At 43.0% G+C, this 16,085-nt stretch overlaps 1 protein-coding gene across 1 annotated transcript in view; it reads right to left on the bottom strand.

The window, feature by feature from the left end:
- NPC1 (NPC intracellular cholesterol transporter 1) overlaps positions 1-7,971 on the bottom strand; it is a 38,423-nt gene extending 30,452 nt beyond the window's left edge. The window contains exon 1 of the mRNA XM_014595244.3: positions 7,826-7,971. Within this exon, the coding sequence (XP_014450730.1) occupies positions 7,826-7,891 (66 nt within the window). The 5' untranslated portion in view covers positions 7,892-7,971. The remainder of the gene's footprint in view (positions 1-7,825) is intronic.
- Between the last annotated feature and the right edge of the window lie 8,114 nt (positions 7,972-16,085).

Here is a 16,085-nt window from a genome sequence, read left to right as displayed (position 1 = left end):
GACAATATATGTTCCAAGAAATCACTACCATTGTAGAGAGTCACTGGAGAGAAAGTTATATTTCAAAGCAAGCACACGCTCAAAAGTGCTGCAAGTGGCTAGCAACAAAATAATGGGTCCCAGTACCAACCCCCCCCCCCCCAGTCAGTCTTCTTGCTTTTACCTGATACTAGGTAACCAATTGATTCCATCATCATTATATGGAAAGGGAGGCAGGAAAGGGGGTAAACCATCCAAGTGAATCTACCCGCAGTTTAAATACCTCAGATTGTTTCTTTCTCTTTTTTTTGACAGGGGTGGGAAGAGGGTTGGAGAGGTTTGGTGCAGGCAGGGCAGCACCCATGACATTCATCTGTTTATTGGCTGACCAGAAAAAAAGTCTCAGTTTTCAGAGCAATGCTACCACTTAATATTTCATGTAGAGAATTAAGAACGCATGCACTGAAAGTGAGGGTTCTTCTTGTAATTAAATTTGGTGGGATTTTCCCTAAAAGTACTAGACACTTAATATTGTTATCACCTTGGGGGTTCCCCTCCAATATTTTCCTGACATTGCTGTAAATATAACCTGTTCCTCCCATCCCATGTAAATTGACAGGCTAAAATTGACAGCTTAATATATCTATATTAAGCCTCTAGCTATCCAATACTATTCCAAAGAAAAAATGTTAATCCTTTTCATCCTTCCCAGTTGATGGTTTTAACAAAAACCATGAAAGACCATTTAAGTCTCAAACTCTTTTGAAGTTAGCAGTAGCTTGAAGTCACCTATTATACCTTTTAACCACTAAGGAATGAGCAGCAAGCTCATCAGATGAGTCAACCACAATTATAGTAGATGGCTGGTCTCCTACCCACCCTTCAGATTCTTACACAAGTCACTAAGTAACTATGTCAGTGATAAGATGTTGCTGGTAATTTCACAGGTATTGTCAATGGGAGGCTGAAACTTTAAATGTTTAACTAGAAATTATGGAAGAAGGATAAATTCCCTTGCTCTTTCTTCTTACTTATCAGCAAGAGCAGAGACTTATTTAATCCTCTGACATTAGCAGGATTTCTGTATGTGCATTGGCGGATGTATGTAGCTTAAAAAAATGTGATTGTAAAAGTTGTCAAAAGGTAGAATATGTAAACCTGTCTAAAATACCAAAAAACAAAACAAATGAACAACACCCCCCCCCCCCAAAAAAAACTTTCTTCTAATTGACCACATTTATTCTGAAGACAATTAATCTCTTATCTGGTTAGCTGCAAAGAGGATGGAAAGTGAGCACAATTCCCCAAACTTAATCAAATTTGGTCAGAACCCCACAGGAAACACCTATGCTTGAAGTCCCACTGGCTCTTTGATGCTGCCATGTGCCAAGATTCCAGTCGCAGATAATATGTCAGATCTAATCTGAAATAACTTCCACAAACAATACAAACTCAAGCCATATTGGGAGTTAAGTGAAGTCATGGAATTGAGTGCATCATAGTCGAAATGTGCGATTTGGCTGGCTTAGGAACTAGCAACAGTCTAGCAGAAGCAGCAGCAAACTCAGCCCCACCCAGGTCATTATTTATTTATGGCTTTGCAACCCATACTGAGATCTGTGCAGCTGCTAGACTCCTACCTATACCCAGGTTAGCCTAGGTAGGTCTACACTAATCTGCTATCTGTCAACTCTTTCAGCTAACTGGGTCTCCAATTCACATGGATCAAGCTAACAAAAACCTAAATGGAGAGGTAGTTTATGAATCCATGCACTACTGTTATCATTGACATCATTAGACTTTTGGCCCCAGATGTGCATGCAAAAATATTTACAGCATTTGCCAGTTATCAAAATCTCACTTGGACTCAGCTGCTTATTAGCATCAAACTATGATGTATACAGGATTTTTTGTTGGCTATTAGAAACCAAGTCTCCACTTGTGAATGTCTGCTACATGACTGGGTTGCTCTGAAGTAACAAGTGACCACCACGCATGTCTGATGATGGAGCCCACATGGACTTTTTACTTTGCTCTCTTTATTTTGTTGCTGCTTACTAGAATCATTGGTTGTTAAAATCAAAAGTGCTCTGCCCACTGAAGTTCTAATAAATTACATGCATCTAGCACACAAAGCATTATTTTATATTCAACTTGCTATACTGAATTAAACATTTTTATTCTTCCTACTAATCCAAGATGAAGTAGTAAAAGAATATGCCATCGGGGCCTGGTATGAAGAAGATATCCAAAACAAATGTACAGCACATATTTCCTACCTAAACATTGGTCCTGTATTTCAAACTCAAGGATATAAGGTCACAGGCAGCTTGACCATCACAAAACAATCAGCATGCTGTACAGGCACAAAGAACAATGATCATGTTATGTTGAAAGGATAACAATGATTATTTGTCATTTTGCACCAGACACTGAATAATTAGAGAAGATTGTATTTAGCTTTTCTTCTCCATTTCTAATCTAAAACACCTGGCAGGGATTCCATGAGAAAGATCACAGAACCTCGGTTACATTCCTTCATTCCCTGTTACAGCACCACATTACCTGGAACTTACTTCCCAAAGCAAGCTGCAAGGCTGGATATTAGTGCCGAGTTTAAATGAGAAGCATTGGTGTTATGGGCTATGGAAATCAAACTGATATAGCTTTGCTACGAATTTTTTAAAACTAACTTAGGAAGCTAGTTGCTGCAGTGAATTACTGCATCTAAACTTGACCTTGGTTTGAATGAATCATAGACAAAAAGAACAAATTTAGGAGCAGGGGTATTATGCTTAACTATTAACCATGTACTACCCATCTGCCTGCAATCAGAAAGCTACCAAAGAGTTAGTATGACTGAGAGCCCCTGCTTTGCTGTCCTGCAGTTCAGTAACAATAAAGCTATTGCATATCAGGAATGAAATATATTTTTCTCACTCTTCAATTGTATTGTAGGAAGTTTGCTAGGCTTTAGCCACATCACCAGAGCTATTCCAAGATTCCCCCCAACCTTTTTTTGCTCTACTATAGAATTCTTCCCACCTCCCACACACCCACAATTTAAGAGCTATACAGAAACAGCTACTATTTTTCCACTCTGACCAGTGACTCCCTTCACTTTGGTTCCACCTCTGACCCACATTACATCCCCTAACATCTCAGAGAACTTTAGAGGTTGATAAGTATCATCAAAATCTTACAGAAGGAATGACTGAGACAGAGATTAAAGATCTGTTCAAGGGCACAAGAAAGACTATGACAGTATAAAAGTTGGAGCCCAGGTCCCTGACTTAGTTCTGTAATAGAAAAAGAACACAAAACACTAAGCCACTGGATCTCAAAGGTAGAGAAATGTTTTATAAGTTATGTCAAGAGGCACAAAGACAAAAAAACAAACAAACACACATTCAAACAGCTGAGTATTTGTTCTAATTCTTTCCAACTGACAGTTCTACATAAAAAACACAAAAAGGTATAGTATACTTAATGTCTGCTAAGCCAAGTACTAAATCTTCTCACTATATAAGAATATGCCAATGTTCCAAATCTATTCATCTACTTACTCATGATGATCTCAGTCTACTATTAACTGCGCTAACCCAAACAAATGTCATTTATGTAATTAGTGGTGCTCAACCTATGGTCCACAGGCCAGATCCAACCTCCAAAGCAACTGGGTCTAGCCTGCAGTACAGCAAATCAGTGTCACCCCGGGTTCAGCTCTGCACCCACAGGGACAAGGGCTGTAGATTTGGTAGGAAGGAAGAAGTGGAGCTGGAGTAAGGGGGAGCTGTGTTGCACAGGGAAGAGCACTGCTAAGCCACACAGCCCCTGGCAAAGGCACCCAGCCAGGCACAGGTACAACAACCAGAGTCATCCATGATACAGCAGGAACCTGGAGTCACTGCTTCAGCCTGCTAGGGCCTGGTGATAAACAGCAGCATGAGGCACTCTGCCCAGGGTTGCTGAAGCTGAAGGGCACTTAACACTGCTCTGGGGCGGGTGCTTCTGGCATGGCCCCAGGATCCAGGGATTAACCCAAACAAGCCCAGCCCTCTAGTTCACTATCCTTTCTTCCTAGGGCCGCAGCCACTAGGTTATCCCATGCCAGGCCCAAGTCCACTTGCCACACAGGAACTGGGCTTCCTGGACCACTGCCACTCCACCCCCATGACTCACAAACCACCATCACTGCTGCCCAGGGTAGGTCTGCACTGAGGGAAACTAGTATTAATGGCCTCACTGACCATAGCAAAGGAAAGGGGCCATGGGTGCCACCATAAGCACTGGCGGGAGTCCCCAGACTCTGCTAGTGATCATGTCAGAGATGAAGTAATAGGGAAAGCCAGGGAAAACCCAGGGCCTGGCTGGTAGCTGATACCCTCAGCACTGGGCAGTAGCTGCCAAGAACCCAGCCCAGTCAAGTAGCCAGTAGCAGGCCAACACCCTACCCCCTGGTTCTCACAAAGCAACTGCTTCAGTGGCAAGGAAGTTGATTTCTCCCCTCTTCTAAGAGGGAAAGCAAGCAGGTCTCAGCCAATAAGGCTCAATGACAGCAGGTCTTTTGCTGGCCATCTTGACAAGTGGATTGGGGTGGAGGAATGGGAAGAACCTGTCAATACTCTTCTAACAAGAAGGCAGTGCCATATGTGGAGCAGGCTAGCCCCTAGACCCTTCTGCCAGGGTGACTGATGAAGCCATAGAGAAAGCTGTCTGCTGGAGAGCTGAAGGGAACCTCCAAGACAAGAGTCCTTTGCAGCAACATTGCCCGTGTTCTACCCCCAAACTCCCCAAACAGTCACGGAGGTAGCAACCATGTAACCCTCTCCCTGTTTAAACAGCAGTGGTGACTACACAATAAAAAGGCAGCACTGTACCCATACACACTCTGAGGATTTTCTTCACAGGTCAAAGTTTTATTTTTTAAATATATATATTCCACTGCTCCTTTCTCCTAAGTTAGCAGACTTTCTAAACCTGTCAATAAGTGAAAAATAAGTCACAGCTACTTTAATGTTAAATGAGACTTCTAATAGTTTATAAGTCACGCACATATAAAAATAAAGGCAATTTTGTTTTAAACCTTTGGTGATCAGTTGAGAAATACAGGGCAAAGGCAAGTTTATAGTGCAATATTTTTGAAGCCACAAAATACTCTCATCAGTTACAATTCGGATGAAGCCTTTTTGTTTACTGAACTAAATGAACTGTGGTATCAGTTTAAAGCCTGATTTTAGATAAAACTTTTAACATGCAGGGCTTATCCACTCTGTGTGAATATGAAAAATCCAATTAAAAAAACCCCATATTCGCTCTAGACAGTGTAAGCCAACTGTTACGCTCCATAGGTGCCTGCATATTATGGTGCTTGTCTTATTATACTGTGTTTAGTGATCTATAAGAAATGGTATATTAATGTGAACTATTAGAGAGCCCTGTGCACACTTTTAACCAGTTTGCATACAATAGTAACTTCTTTCCAGCTTGCCTGGGGTAGGAGCAAGCTCCACAAGATGAGACCCTGATAATGTTTTTCTTTGCTAGATCTCTGCAGGGTATCCCACTGGCTTTCAGGTCTTAGACAACACCTTTAGATGCCCTCTCCAGGAGAATTTTTCTAGCAACCAAGAACTGGAGAGGACTTTCTTCAAACCAACCTCAATTCTGCTTCTAGAACGTAGGAGGTCACAGCACAGCAACAAGGGACTTTCCTTCTCCTAATACATCTTCCAGTCTAGGAGAGTAAAGTTCACTATCTCTACAGCACTGTCAACATCTGTCCACTCAGGGACAAAGTCATGATTGAATCCACATCTTGCATGGTGTTACAAAATAATGAATTTCAAGACCACAGAGAAAGACAAAACCACTTTAAACAGAACTGGAGAATGTGTACTTTGCTTAACCCGACTTAGCAAGACAGTACTCTATTCTGCTTACTTGTTTAAAAAAAAAAAAAAAGGCAACTTCAAGAGTTTGAGAGTTAAAACCTCAGCTTCTAAAAGCACACTGTGCTGCCCAAGGAAAAAAATGCAAACATGCATGTGATTTACACTTGTGTGCTCTACATCCAACATTGCCTTCCAATCTCCTCCACTTAAACAAGGACTGCAAAATTACTCATATGGTCACATGAATTTACCTATCCCTCCCCCTCAATAACACTGTAACAAAAGTATGTCCTATTAAATGAGAATTACCTTCCTCCTGAATATTCTTGCATTTCTAAGGCTCTGGCAAACATAAAGTATCTTTCACCAGCATACTCAAGTTCTGTATAATTAAACATTTTTAAAGTCCTCCTAAAGCAGACACTTTTTTGTTCTACCTACATCATGTTTGGAGTAGGGTATCCCATATCAAGTCTCTGTTATGCTCTAGGATTTGATTTCGTGCTATGTAAATCTTAAGTTTCAACTAGTTTAGATGTGATATCCCATACGATAAATGTTAAGTATCATAAGAAAGCTCAAGCATTCAGCATTTTTATGGTGGGTTTGTAGCCTCTGTTCACACCCTGACAAACAAGCTGCAGCAGCAAGCAGCTGTTTTCAGAAAGTTAGGAAAAAGAAAAATAACACCTTATCAATCTCAGCACAGTATATACCACGTGGTGCTCATCGCATGCTAGATATGCTCTACCCCAGGGATGGGCAATTGTTTTGGGCGGAGGGCCGCTTACTGAGTTCTGGCAAGCCATCGAGGGTCGCATGATACGCAGCCAGGGGCAGATAAATATTAATTTTCTAAATTTTTTAGGGGCCCTGTGGGCCAGATAGAATGGCCTGGCGGGCCACATCTGGCCCCCAAGCTGCATTTTTCCCACCCCTGCTCTAGCCTATGCCCTTTTAACAATGAAAAGTATCTTGGGGAGCCTGTGGCAATCCCTGAAACCTCACTGAAGCAGCCTGCAGAAGTGTTGCAACAGTTCAACTGTGCAGATTCACAGAAGCTTAGGGTTGGAAAGGACCTTGTGATTTTAGGATTGCCAAAATGCTTTCTTGCCAGGAAGACAAGAGGCAACTTGACCTAGATTAACCCCCCCCCGAAAAAAAACAACAAAAAAAACAGACCAGCAGCTCTTGGAAAACCAAGCAACAGCCTTCAACTACCTGAAGGGGGGTCCAAAGAGGATGGAGCTAGACCAGAGGTCCTCCAACTGTGGTCCGCAAGCTCCATTCAGGTGGTCCGCAGAAAGGCTGCGGAACAATGGGGGATATCTGTCCTTGGCCTGGCACTTGATTTATTTTTTCTTACAACGGAGATTAAGTCGGTCCACCGAGACCCTCAGCAATTCTCCAGTGGTCCGCAAAAAAAAAAAAAAAAGTTTGAGAACCACTGAGCTGGACTGTCCTCAGTGGTGACAGAGGACAGAACAAGGAGCAACCATGTCCAGCTGCAGAGAGGGAGGTCGTGGTTAGATATTAGGAACAACTTGCTCACTCGGAGGGAGGGAAGCACTGCAACAGGCGCCCAGGGAGGCTGTGGGATTTCCATCCTTGGAGACTCTTAAACCCCGCCTAGACAGAGCCTTGGCTGGGATGATCTAGTTGGGGCTGGTCCTGCAGAGGGTGGGACTGGATGCCCTCCTGAGCGCCCGTGGCTCTCCTGGAGTAGTTGCAAAGGAGAGCTGTCAGGAGAGCCGGCAGCCCGGCGGGGGCTCGCACGTGCGCTCCTGTGACTCCAGCAGAGCGGGCGGCCGCGGGGGGGAGGGGCGGCCGGGGCTGGGCGCGCTCGGGGGGGGGAGCAGCCCATGGAGCACCGGCTGCGCCCCTCGCCCGCCCGCGCGGGACCTCGGGCAGCCGCGTCCTTCCCGCCGCGGGGTCCCGCCGGCCTCACTCACCTGCGCGGGGCCGAGCAGCAGCAGCAGCAGCGCTAGCGAGAGCGGGGCGGCGGGCGGGCGCCGCATGACCAGGCAGGGGCTTGGGCTGGGCTAGGACAGGCGACGCAGCAGCCGAGCCGAGCCGAGCCGAGCCGCGCCACACAGATGCGGAAGGGCCGACTCAGCTCAGCACCGCCCCGCCGGGGGCCCCGCAAGGCGGCGGGAGGCGGAGCCCGCCCGGCCCAGCCAACCCCGCGCCGCCGTCGCTGCCTCACGCCACCAGCCTCGGCGCGGCCTAGTGTTTGCCTCCCTGCGGCGCGGAGAGCCGGCGCAGGGCGTGGGGCTATGGCCGGGGCGCTTCCCGCAGCCCTAGCTCGCCGCCCGCCGCGCCGGAGGCTGCTGCAAGCCTCTGCCCGCTCCCCACAGACAGCCCCAGACTCAGGCACCTCCTCTCGCCTGTCCTGTCAGGCCTCAGCGCCCCTGCGTGTTGCGGCGGCTTGGGTCTCCCCTCCCCGCTAAGCACTGACCCCCTCCTCTGCCCAAAGTTGCCACAGGCTTAATGTCATGCGTGGGATTTGCCCCCTTGGGCAGATCTCGGATTTTGGCAAGGTGGTGGGGTGTGGCTGCGGCCGTACCTGGTCACACAGCAAGCAACCCAGCACATCCACAGGTAGAAGGCAGCACCCGCACACAGCATCACGCAGACCCCAACAATCAGGGGCTTCATCACTTAAAATATAACAGCAGGACGTTGCATGGAACGCGGCACCCCAGCGCATCACCGCGTAAAATGTGACACCCAAGGATGTCAATAGGTGGAACACAATACCCCAGTGCTCCATTGCAGAGAACACAACATCCAAGGACATCGTCGCAAACAACACAATGCCCAAGGACATCAGTATATGGAACACAACACCCAAGGACATCACCACATAGAACGCAATACCCAAGGACGTTAATAGGTAGAACACAACACCCAAGCATGTCATCCCGCAGAACACAACATCCATTTTTCTCCAGTCAAAAGAAACTAGAAGCTTACTAATATGCAAGGGGCCCAGGGCTATATCACTCTGTTGAGGATGGAAGCAAAAGGAAAAAAAAACACCAACATTATTGGTATGGGCACTCATTTGTTAGATCAAATATTATATATAAAAGCCCAACAAGCTAGGCAAAATCATCAATAGAAGTTCTTTCATTAGTCATTAGAATTAAATGTGCAGCTCTTTTTCAGATTCAGACCTTCTTCAGCATCTTAATGATGCATCCACTACTTCACTAGAAGTTATTTCCATACCTGAGTTAACATTTCTAGCTAGAGTTAAAAAGCGTCTGCACAGCTACTTTTCCACCCCATCACCTCAAGGAAATGTTTTTCTTTATAAAAAATGCTTTTTTGAAATATGATACAAAAATCAGAAACACGTATATCGACTATACCTGTAAAACTGAACTGTGTCACAATAAGCAATACAAAAAAAGGGGGGGAAAGGGATGGAAAGAAAGAGAAGTGTGCAATGAGCAACAATTTAGCTACCAAAATAGGCCAAGAATTCCTTCCCGATTGCACCAAACTTTTCAAAGCCATCAAACCTGCTAAATATGACCCTCCCCATAGATGCCAGCTGCACCATCTCATTTTACTAGTTGCTTGCTTTATTGTCAGGGCACAGAATTTCAGTTGCTCATATCGTTTTAAGTAAATTCTGTTTTCTAAGTAAAATGGGGTTTACAAATATTTCATATTTTTTGTAAGAAAATGTATTTAAAATATATTTGTGAGGCACAAGTGTCAGCTGATGGACAACTTAGTGGCATCAACATCAAATAGGAATCTAGCCAATTAAAGAGCTTCATAAGACTGTGAGCAATGTGCTGACAAACTAGTTGGCATATGGACCCAGGTAAGTGACTTAGGTTATCCAGCCCAGGAATGAAAAATAAATCAAAAGGTGGCCAAAAATAAATCCATGACATGTTTCAAATCCAAAACGGCACTTCCTGGATGTTCACAACTTGTGCTATAAGTCTTTCATTGTCTTATTGCTGAAGGATTCTCATCTTGAATAAAGCAATAAACAAACAAAATAGCGTAATCCAGAAATGGCCCACACTGCACTGCCAATTGGGAAGCATTAATTATTCAGCCTACTCACTAGGAACTACCTTGCCTAAAACTTAAAAGAGTTCATTTTATTTTGGCTGAATCTGGTGTGCCCTGACTCAGGTTCTGTAAGCCACGACTGTGTTAGGCCTGCCTCTGCCCAGAAATAGCTGTATTTTACTTGTGAGTTTGCAACATTTATATAGTAACTTGGGATCCTTTGCGGTAAAGAAACCTAAATAAATTATGGTATTGGGTGACAGCATACCGTTGGCGACAAGCTTCTAAATAATTTAAAATGAGCTTGGATAGAATATCAGTATATTTTTAGAAATATATTTCCACAATCCCATGCAAAGTGGGTCATATGACTAAGTTTATTAGTATATTTTATTACAACTATCATTAGTAATACGTTTGTTATATTATTATATTAATTACACTATGTTGACATCATATCTTCCCAAAATAGCTGGAATTATTTGCTACCATGAAATTGTGTAACGCTCTCAGTTTTACTGGGTTTATACCACAGAATAGTTTGCTCCAAAGACATTGCTTACATAGGTGTAAAATATTCACAAACTGCTGACGTCAAGTAGCATGATCAGTGTTGTAATCGTCTGAGACTAAAAGAGTTTCCAGTCTGTTAATGTTTGTTATCTGTCTCAAAGGAAACCACTTTAATTATGAGATGGTGTGACATACTCACACAAGCTCCTGGTTCCTATGGCAGCCTGCTGTTGTGTGTGAATATTTAATCTAGGTGATACAGCAAAAAAAACCAAACCACAAAATAGTCCAGATGTTTGTTAATATGACAAACCATCGCCATCTGTTGGCAAAAATGTTAACTGCTGTGTATAAGTGCTAATATAAATAGCAGGGGTATAGGCTGTAGCTGTCTGTGTTGGTCTAAGGACACAGGCAAACAAGGTAATTTGGGTAAACCTGATATCTTTTATTAGACCAACTCAGATAGTTGGAAAAATTCTTCTTTGCAAGCTTTTGGGTATAAATACCCCTCCTCAGGCTGAGGAAGCATCATTCCATTCATGAAGAGCGCACACCAACTGTTGGTGCTTCCTCAGCCTGACGAAGGGTATTTATACCCAAAAGCTTGCAAAGAATTTTTCCAAGTATCTGAGTTGGTCTAATAAAAGATATTAGGTTTACCCAACATAAATAGCAAATGGCTCAGATGATAATTCTTATGTTTTCACTTTTGACTTCATACATTTTTTTTATCTAACAAAACATCACTCAGCTCTACACTGAGTGGTCCTAGAAACCTGTGGATTGAAATATAACAGAGTTATGCAAATCCTAAATGAGAAAGGATTTAAAATTGGCATAATTTTCATAGGTATTTGCCAAGCTTACAAAAGTTCTATTTTGGTGTTACAAATGCCTGTGTCTTCAGCTGAATAGAGACGGCATAGTCTTGTCTAACAAATCATAGGAGGGCAAATTATTAAGAAATCAGAGAAGAGAGGGAAAGCTAATGGAACTTTTTCAAGGTGTACAGTGCTGTAATCAAGAACAGTTAGCCCTGCAGATTGTTCTCATCTTGCACTGATATTTTTCAGTTTAAATCAGATCCGTAAGATACTTTTTTGAGTAGCCCATATTCAGTCTGAGATGGATAACATTATATTTGCTAATGTCTTCTGATTGATGCCTACATTTTAAAGTCTATTTGCCATTATACATATTGCCAAATTGAGAGGTGTTATTCCAGTGTAATGTGTAAAATGATGTTTGCTATTTGGCTGTGTACACATCAGTAGTATGTTCCTTCCATTAGCTGCTCTGTAATAACCTTCCAGATTCAGGTGGCATGGTTTTACCTTTCATTACGCTTGCCTCAGTGTACCTAATACTTCAATCAAGTTCTGTTAGCTTCAAAGTTGCTAACTGGGAGCAACAAGCCATACAGAAAAGATTGAAAGAGGATACTATCATATTTGCTAATATCCTCTCATTGATGCCCATATTTTAAAAGTCTGTTTGCCATTACACATATTACTAAATTAATAGGTGTTATTCCAGTGTAATGCCACAACAAGCTGACTGACCTTTGTACACAGGCAAGCTAAAATAAGTGCTATATATATTAATAGTGATTTCCATATTCCAAGTCTAAACCAGTGTGAGCTAGAGAGTTCTGAAGTCCTATGTCACAGCCAGAATGGAAATTAAAACATGTTCCTCTCCTTTAATATTGTTTCCACAAATTCTGAACATGCAGAAGAACCCCAAGTGGCTGACAGCATGGGGAATGTATACAGGGTCCTCTTGGATGCACAGTTTTGTTGATCTGAATATTACTTTTCACTCGTATTCAGGTCAGTCTCAAAATAGCACCCTTACTGTGCAGTAAGATTTAGCATGGAATAGTTACTGTAATCTAACTGCATACCCTCACTTGTTTTGTAGTAGTTTACCTGTGTGGGTAGGCAACCCCTGATGCTGCCCTTAAGCAGTGCACCTCCTTCCCCTCCCCACCCTTGCTCAGCCAGTCTGGAAACTCAACTGACTAGATATTTTTTTTTTTGAATAGAACCACAAATACATTTAGTGAAAATAATTCATTACAGTCTTAAAAATGGAATAAATCAGAAGATTTGCACACACTGGAAAATTCAGTGCATGTTCACTTGACATGTATCTGCATAGTAAAACATGTTAGAGCAACTGTTATTTTTCTAGTAATTTATTAATATCATTTGTAATTTGTATTGCAACAGCACCCACAGGCCCAATAAGACTGGGGACATATTGTGCAAGGGTTTGTACAAATACCGTGGCATGTTCCATTTCTGGAAATCTTACCATCTAGTTTAAGACAAGACATAACAAGTGGGTTAGCAGGTTTAATCTAAATTCACACCCCGCCACATTCTATTACACAGAATCCAAACCAGTCCAAGGATATTTTGGGGATAAACCAGCCAATTGTCAGCAGTGAAGAAAACCAATGTTTGCTATCTGGCTGTGTACAGATCAGTATATTTCTTCCATTAGCTGCTCTGTAATAACTTTCCTGAAACTCCAGCTTCTTTGGGATAGCTTTTTTAGGAGTGGGTGCAGAGAACCAGCTAGGAAGAAAAGTCTACTAATTAATTTTAAGCAGTAGAAAGACAATGAGTAGGGGGGAAAAAAACCTAGCACCAAACTGTGAGCAGTTTTAGGCTCCAGGGAACACTGTCTCTTTCAAAATCCACAATTCCAAGACATGAATGTTAATAAACACTTCAGATGACTAAAGCAATAAGCATTTTTTTTCCAAGACAGAAAATCTGTGCTGTTCAGTTTTCTTGCAGTGCAAAACCAGCACACGAACGACTCCAATAGGTTTCCTGTTTCTTCAGAGTTGGCTTCTGTTTTTTGGCTTCATCGTTACAAGCCTCATGGCAACATGTGGATTGTGTTTTTTAATTCACAGAATTATTTCTATTTAATTTTTTTTTAAAGACAGCATTTCTATTTGGTTTTGTACCTTTAATTTTTTTCTACAAACTTTGCATTTGAAGCCTCAGCTTCTTGGCTGTTGTGTGAGAAGTCAGTAGTTATATGCTGGGGGAGGCTGTGCACCCCAGCAAGCTTTCAAGCTCAATAGAGAGGTGATGGGTTGCATCTCTTTGGCCTGTGCCATGCTAAAAATCATACGAACTGACCTAATGGTCCTTTCTGCCCTTGCATGAAAAAGCTTAAAATGTGCGGTGTTGAAGGAGAGCTGGAGCTCTGAGGATAGGGTTCCTCTTAGGGAACTGCATGTATCATGTAGGGAGAGGAAGGATCTTGTGGAAGCCTAGGATCGCTGTGAAAGTAATGGTTAAAACTGAGCTGGCTTTCCTGTCAGCATGACGACATTGGGAGTGGGGAAGGAGCCAAGTTGAGAGCATTCATCACATGTTCGCAGTTACCAGTTTCCTTTATTTTCAATCCATGTGCTGCTTGTGTGAAAAGCAAGATACAAAAACAGCCTTGTGAGGATGGATCCCTGGGTCACACCCTGCAAATCCAGGGAAAAATCCACTTAGAAGCAAAGCTGCATCCTGTAGCTGCCTGTGTCCTAGAGTCCCAGATCTTCAAAGGGAGGATGGTGTCTTGCTTTCCATTGTGCAACTGGATTGTGGTTTATCAGTTCTGACCCCAGAGCTGTTTGCACACATAAGGGGGCACAAAAACTTCTTGGAGGAGTGGGCTGTTAAATAAGGATGAGCTGTAGCTATCTGTGCTCCTAAAATGTCGGCATCAGCATGGTGAAAGCAGTACGTGGGAGCTGGTTTAAGGATGGTTGAGCTGAAACAGGTTCTCTTAAATCCCAGGGGTGATATGACCCTGGCACCTGTTCCTGCCCGGGGCAGGGGGTCGGACCTGATGATCTGTTTAGGTCCCTTCTGACCCTAAGCACTATGATACTATGTGGGATGGTTTTACCTTTCATTATGCTTGCCTCAAAGTGCCTAATACTTCAGTCAAGTTTTGCTAGCTTCAAAGTCACTAACTGGGAGCAACAAGCCATACAGAAAGGGTTTTACCTATTGCTGCTAGCCAGCACCTGAATCATAGTTGGTCCAGTGCTGTTGAATCTAAGGCTATCCTGTCTTTGATCACCACAGTGGCCTCTGCAAATTTCTGTGGCTGCTTCATTTCCCTGTTCTGCTCCTATTTATACTTAACTCATGTTTCCAGGTCCTGTGACTTTTCTTAATCATGCCTTTTCTGCACCTGTCATAGAGGGCACTGGAACTTGTTGAAATATATTCTATCATAGGTGGAGTCACTGCATAGCAGTAAATGCATGAGACTGAGTCAGAAGACCTCTATTCCAGTTCTCCCACAGACCTACTGTATAATAGAGGCAAGTCACAACCCCTCTGTGGAAATTTCTCCATCTGTATAATGAGGCATTCTGTATGATGATGTTGTAGAGTCTAGTATCTACAAAGGCCTTGGAGACCCTCCAAAGGAAAGCATGGAAAAATGCAAAAAAACTATCACAGAGTTTGACTGAGGAGATATTCTGCTACTGATTTATCTATTGTACAGTGGTGCCAAATTCACCCATACCCCAGGCCAGATTCAGCCTGGAGCCTGGGGCAGCTATAGCATGGCACAGAGCTGTGGCAGCAGGTACTGCCTAAGGCATGGGCTGGAAGCAGGTTCAGGGACAGAGGCTGTAGAGCAAGCAGCTGAGGGACAAGTGGGGCTGTATCAGCACAGCCCTTGCTTGTCTTCCTGCTGTTCAGGGCCATGGCCACTGGGGTTGAGGGGCCCCAAATTCCATGGCTAGCTATGCTCTCAACTTACTCAAGCCATCAGCTTCCATAGCCAAGGAGTCATCCTGCAGGCTTGTTAGAGCAGCTTGGCAGGCTAGATTTATTTGATGCCCCTGCCACTGTGCTTCTGTGAAATAAGAACATCAGCCTACAGCACTGCCATGCACTTCTCTTCAGCAATGGTATGTTCAGAAAAGTCAAGGTGCTGTACCTTTGTATGGCTCAGAATTTGCATGCAACCCACAGAGTCCATGGGAACATGAAGAAAAAAGATGGGGTTTGATAAGGAAGTGCATTCCCCTTCTCCTTCCTGCCCTAGCAGTGCTAGCTAGCACTCTTCACTATGGCTGGGCCCAGGGTTTTTATACCAGTCAGGAGAGAACACTTTAGTTTTTGGATAGGCAAATCAATAACTGCTATTAATTCAGACCTGAAGGAACCATTATCATCTAGTCTGATGCGTTACATTATACAAACTATAATTTTATCCAGTAATCCCTGCATCGGGTATAAAATATCAGGTTAAGATAGAATATATGTTTTTGAAGGACATCCAGTCCTAATTTAAATATTTCATATGGTAAAGGATCTACTTCATTACTAGTTAAAGTGTTCTGGTGATTGACTAGCCTGCTAAATATTTGCATGTAGTTTCTAATCTGAATTTACTATTTCCAACCCATGGATCTTATAAGCTTTTGTGCATCAAATAAAAGAGCAGAAATGTTCTCCTTGTATTGGTACTTACAGACTGTGATCAAGACTATTTGTAACTTTCTTTGGATAAATTAAATAGCTTGATATTCTATAGTCATCTTTACTGCTCTATGGATGTAGAAATATTTGACAACGAGGCAAACAATCTCTAGAAAGTGCAATGCAG

This window comes from Alligator mississippiensis, chromosome 3, assembly GCF_030867095.1.
Source record: "Alligator mississippiensis isolate rAllMis1 chromosome 3, rAllMis1, whole genome shotgun sequence".
NCBI classification, from domain to species: Eukaryota; Metazoa; Chordata; order Crocodylia; family Alligatoridae; genus Alligator; species Alligator mississippiensis.
Note: the sequence above shows the minus strand (reverse complement) of the source record. Positions and strands in the feature narration are given on the sequence as shown.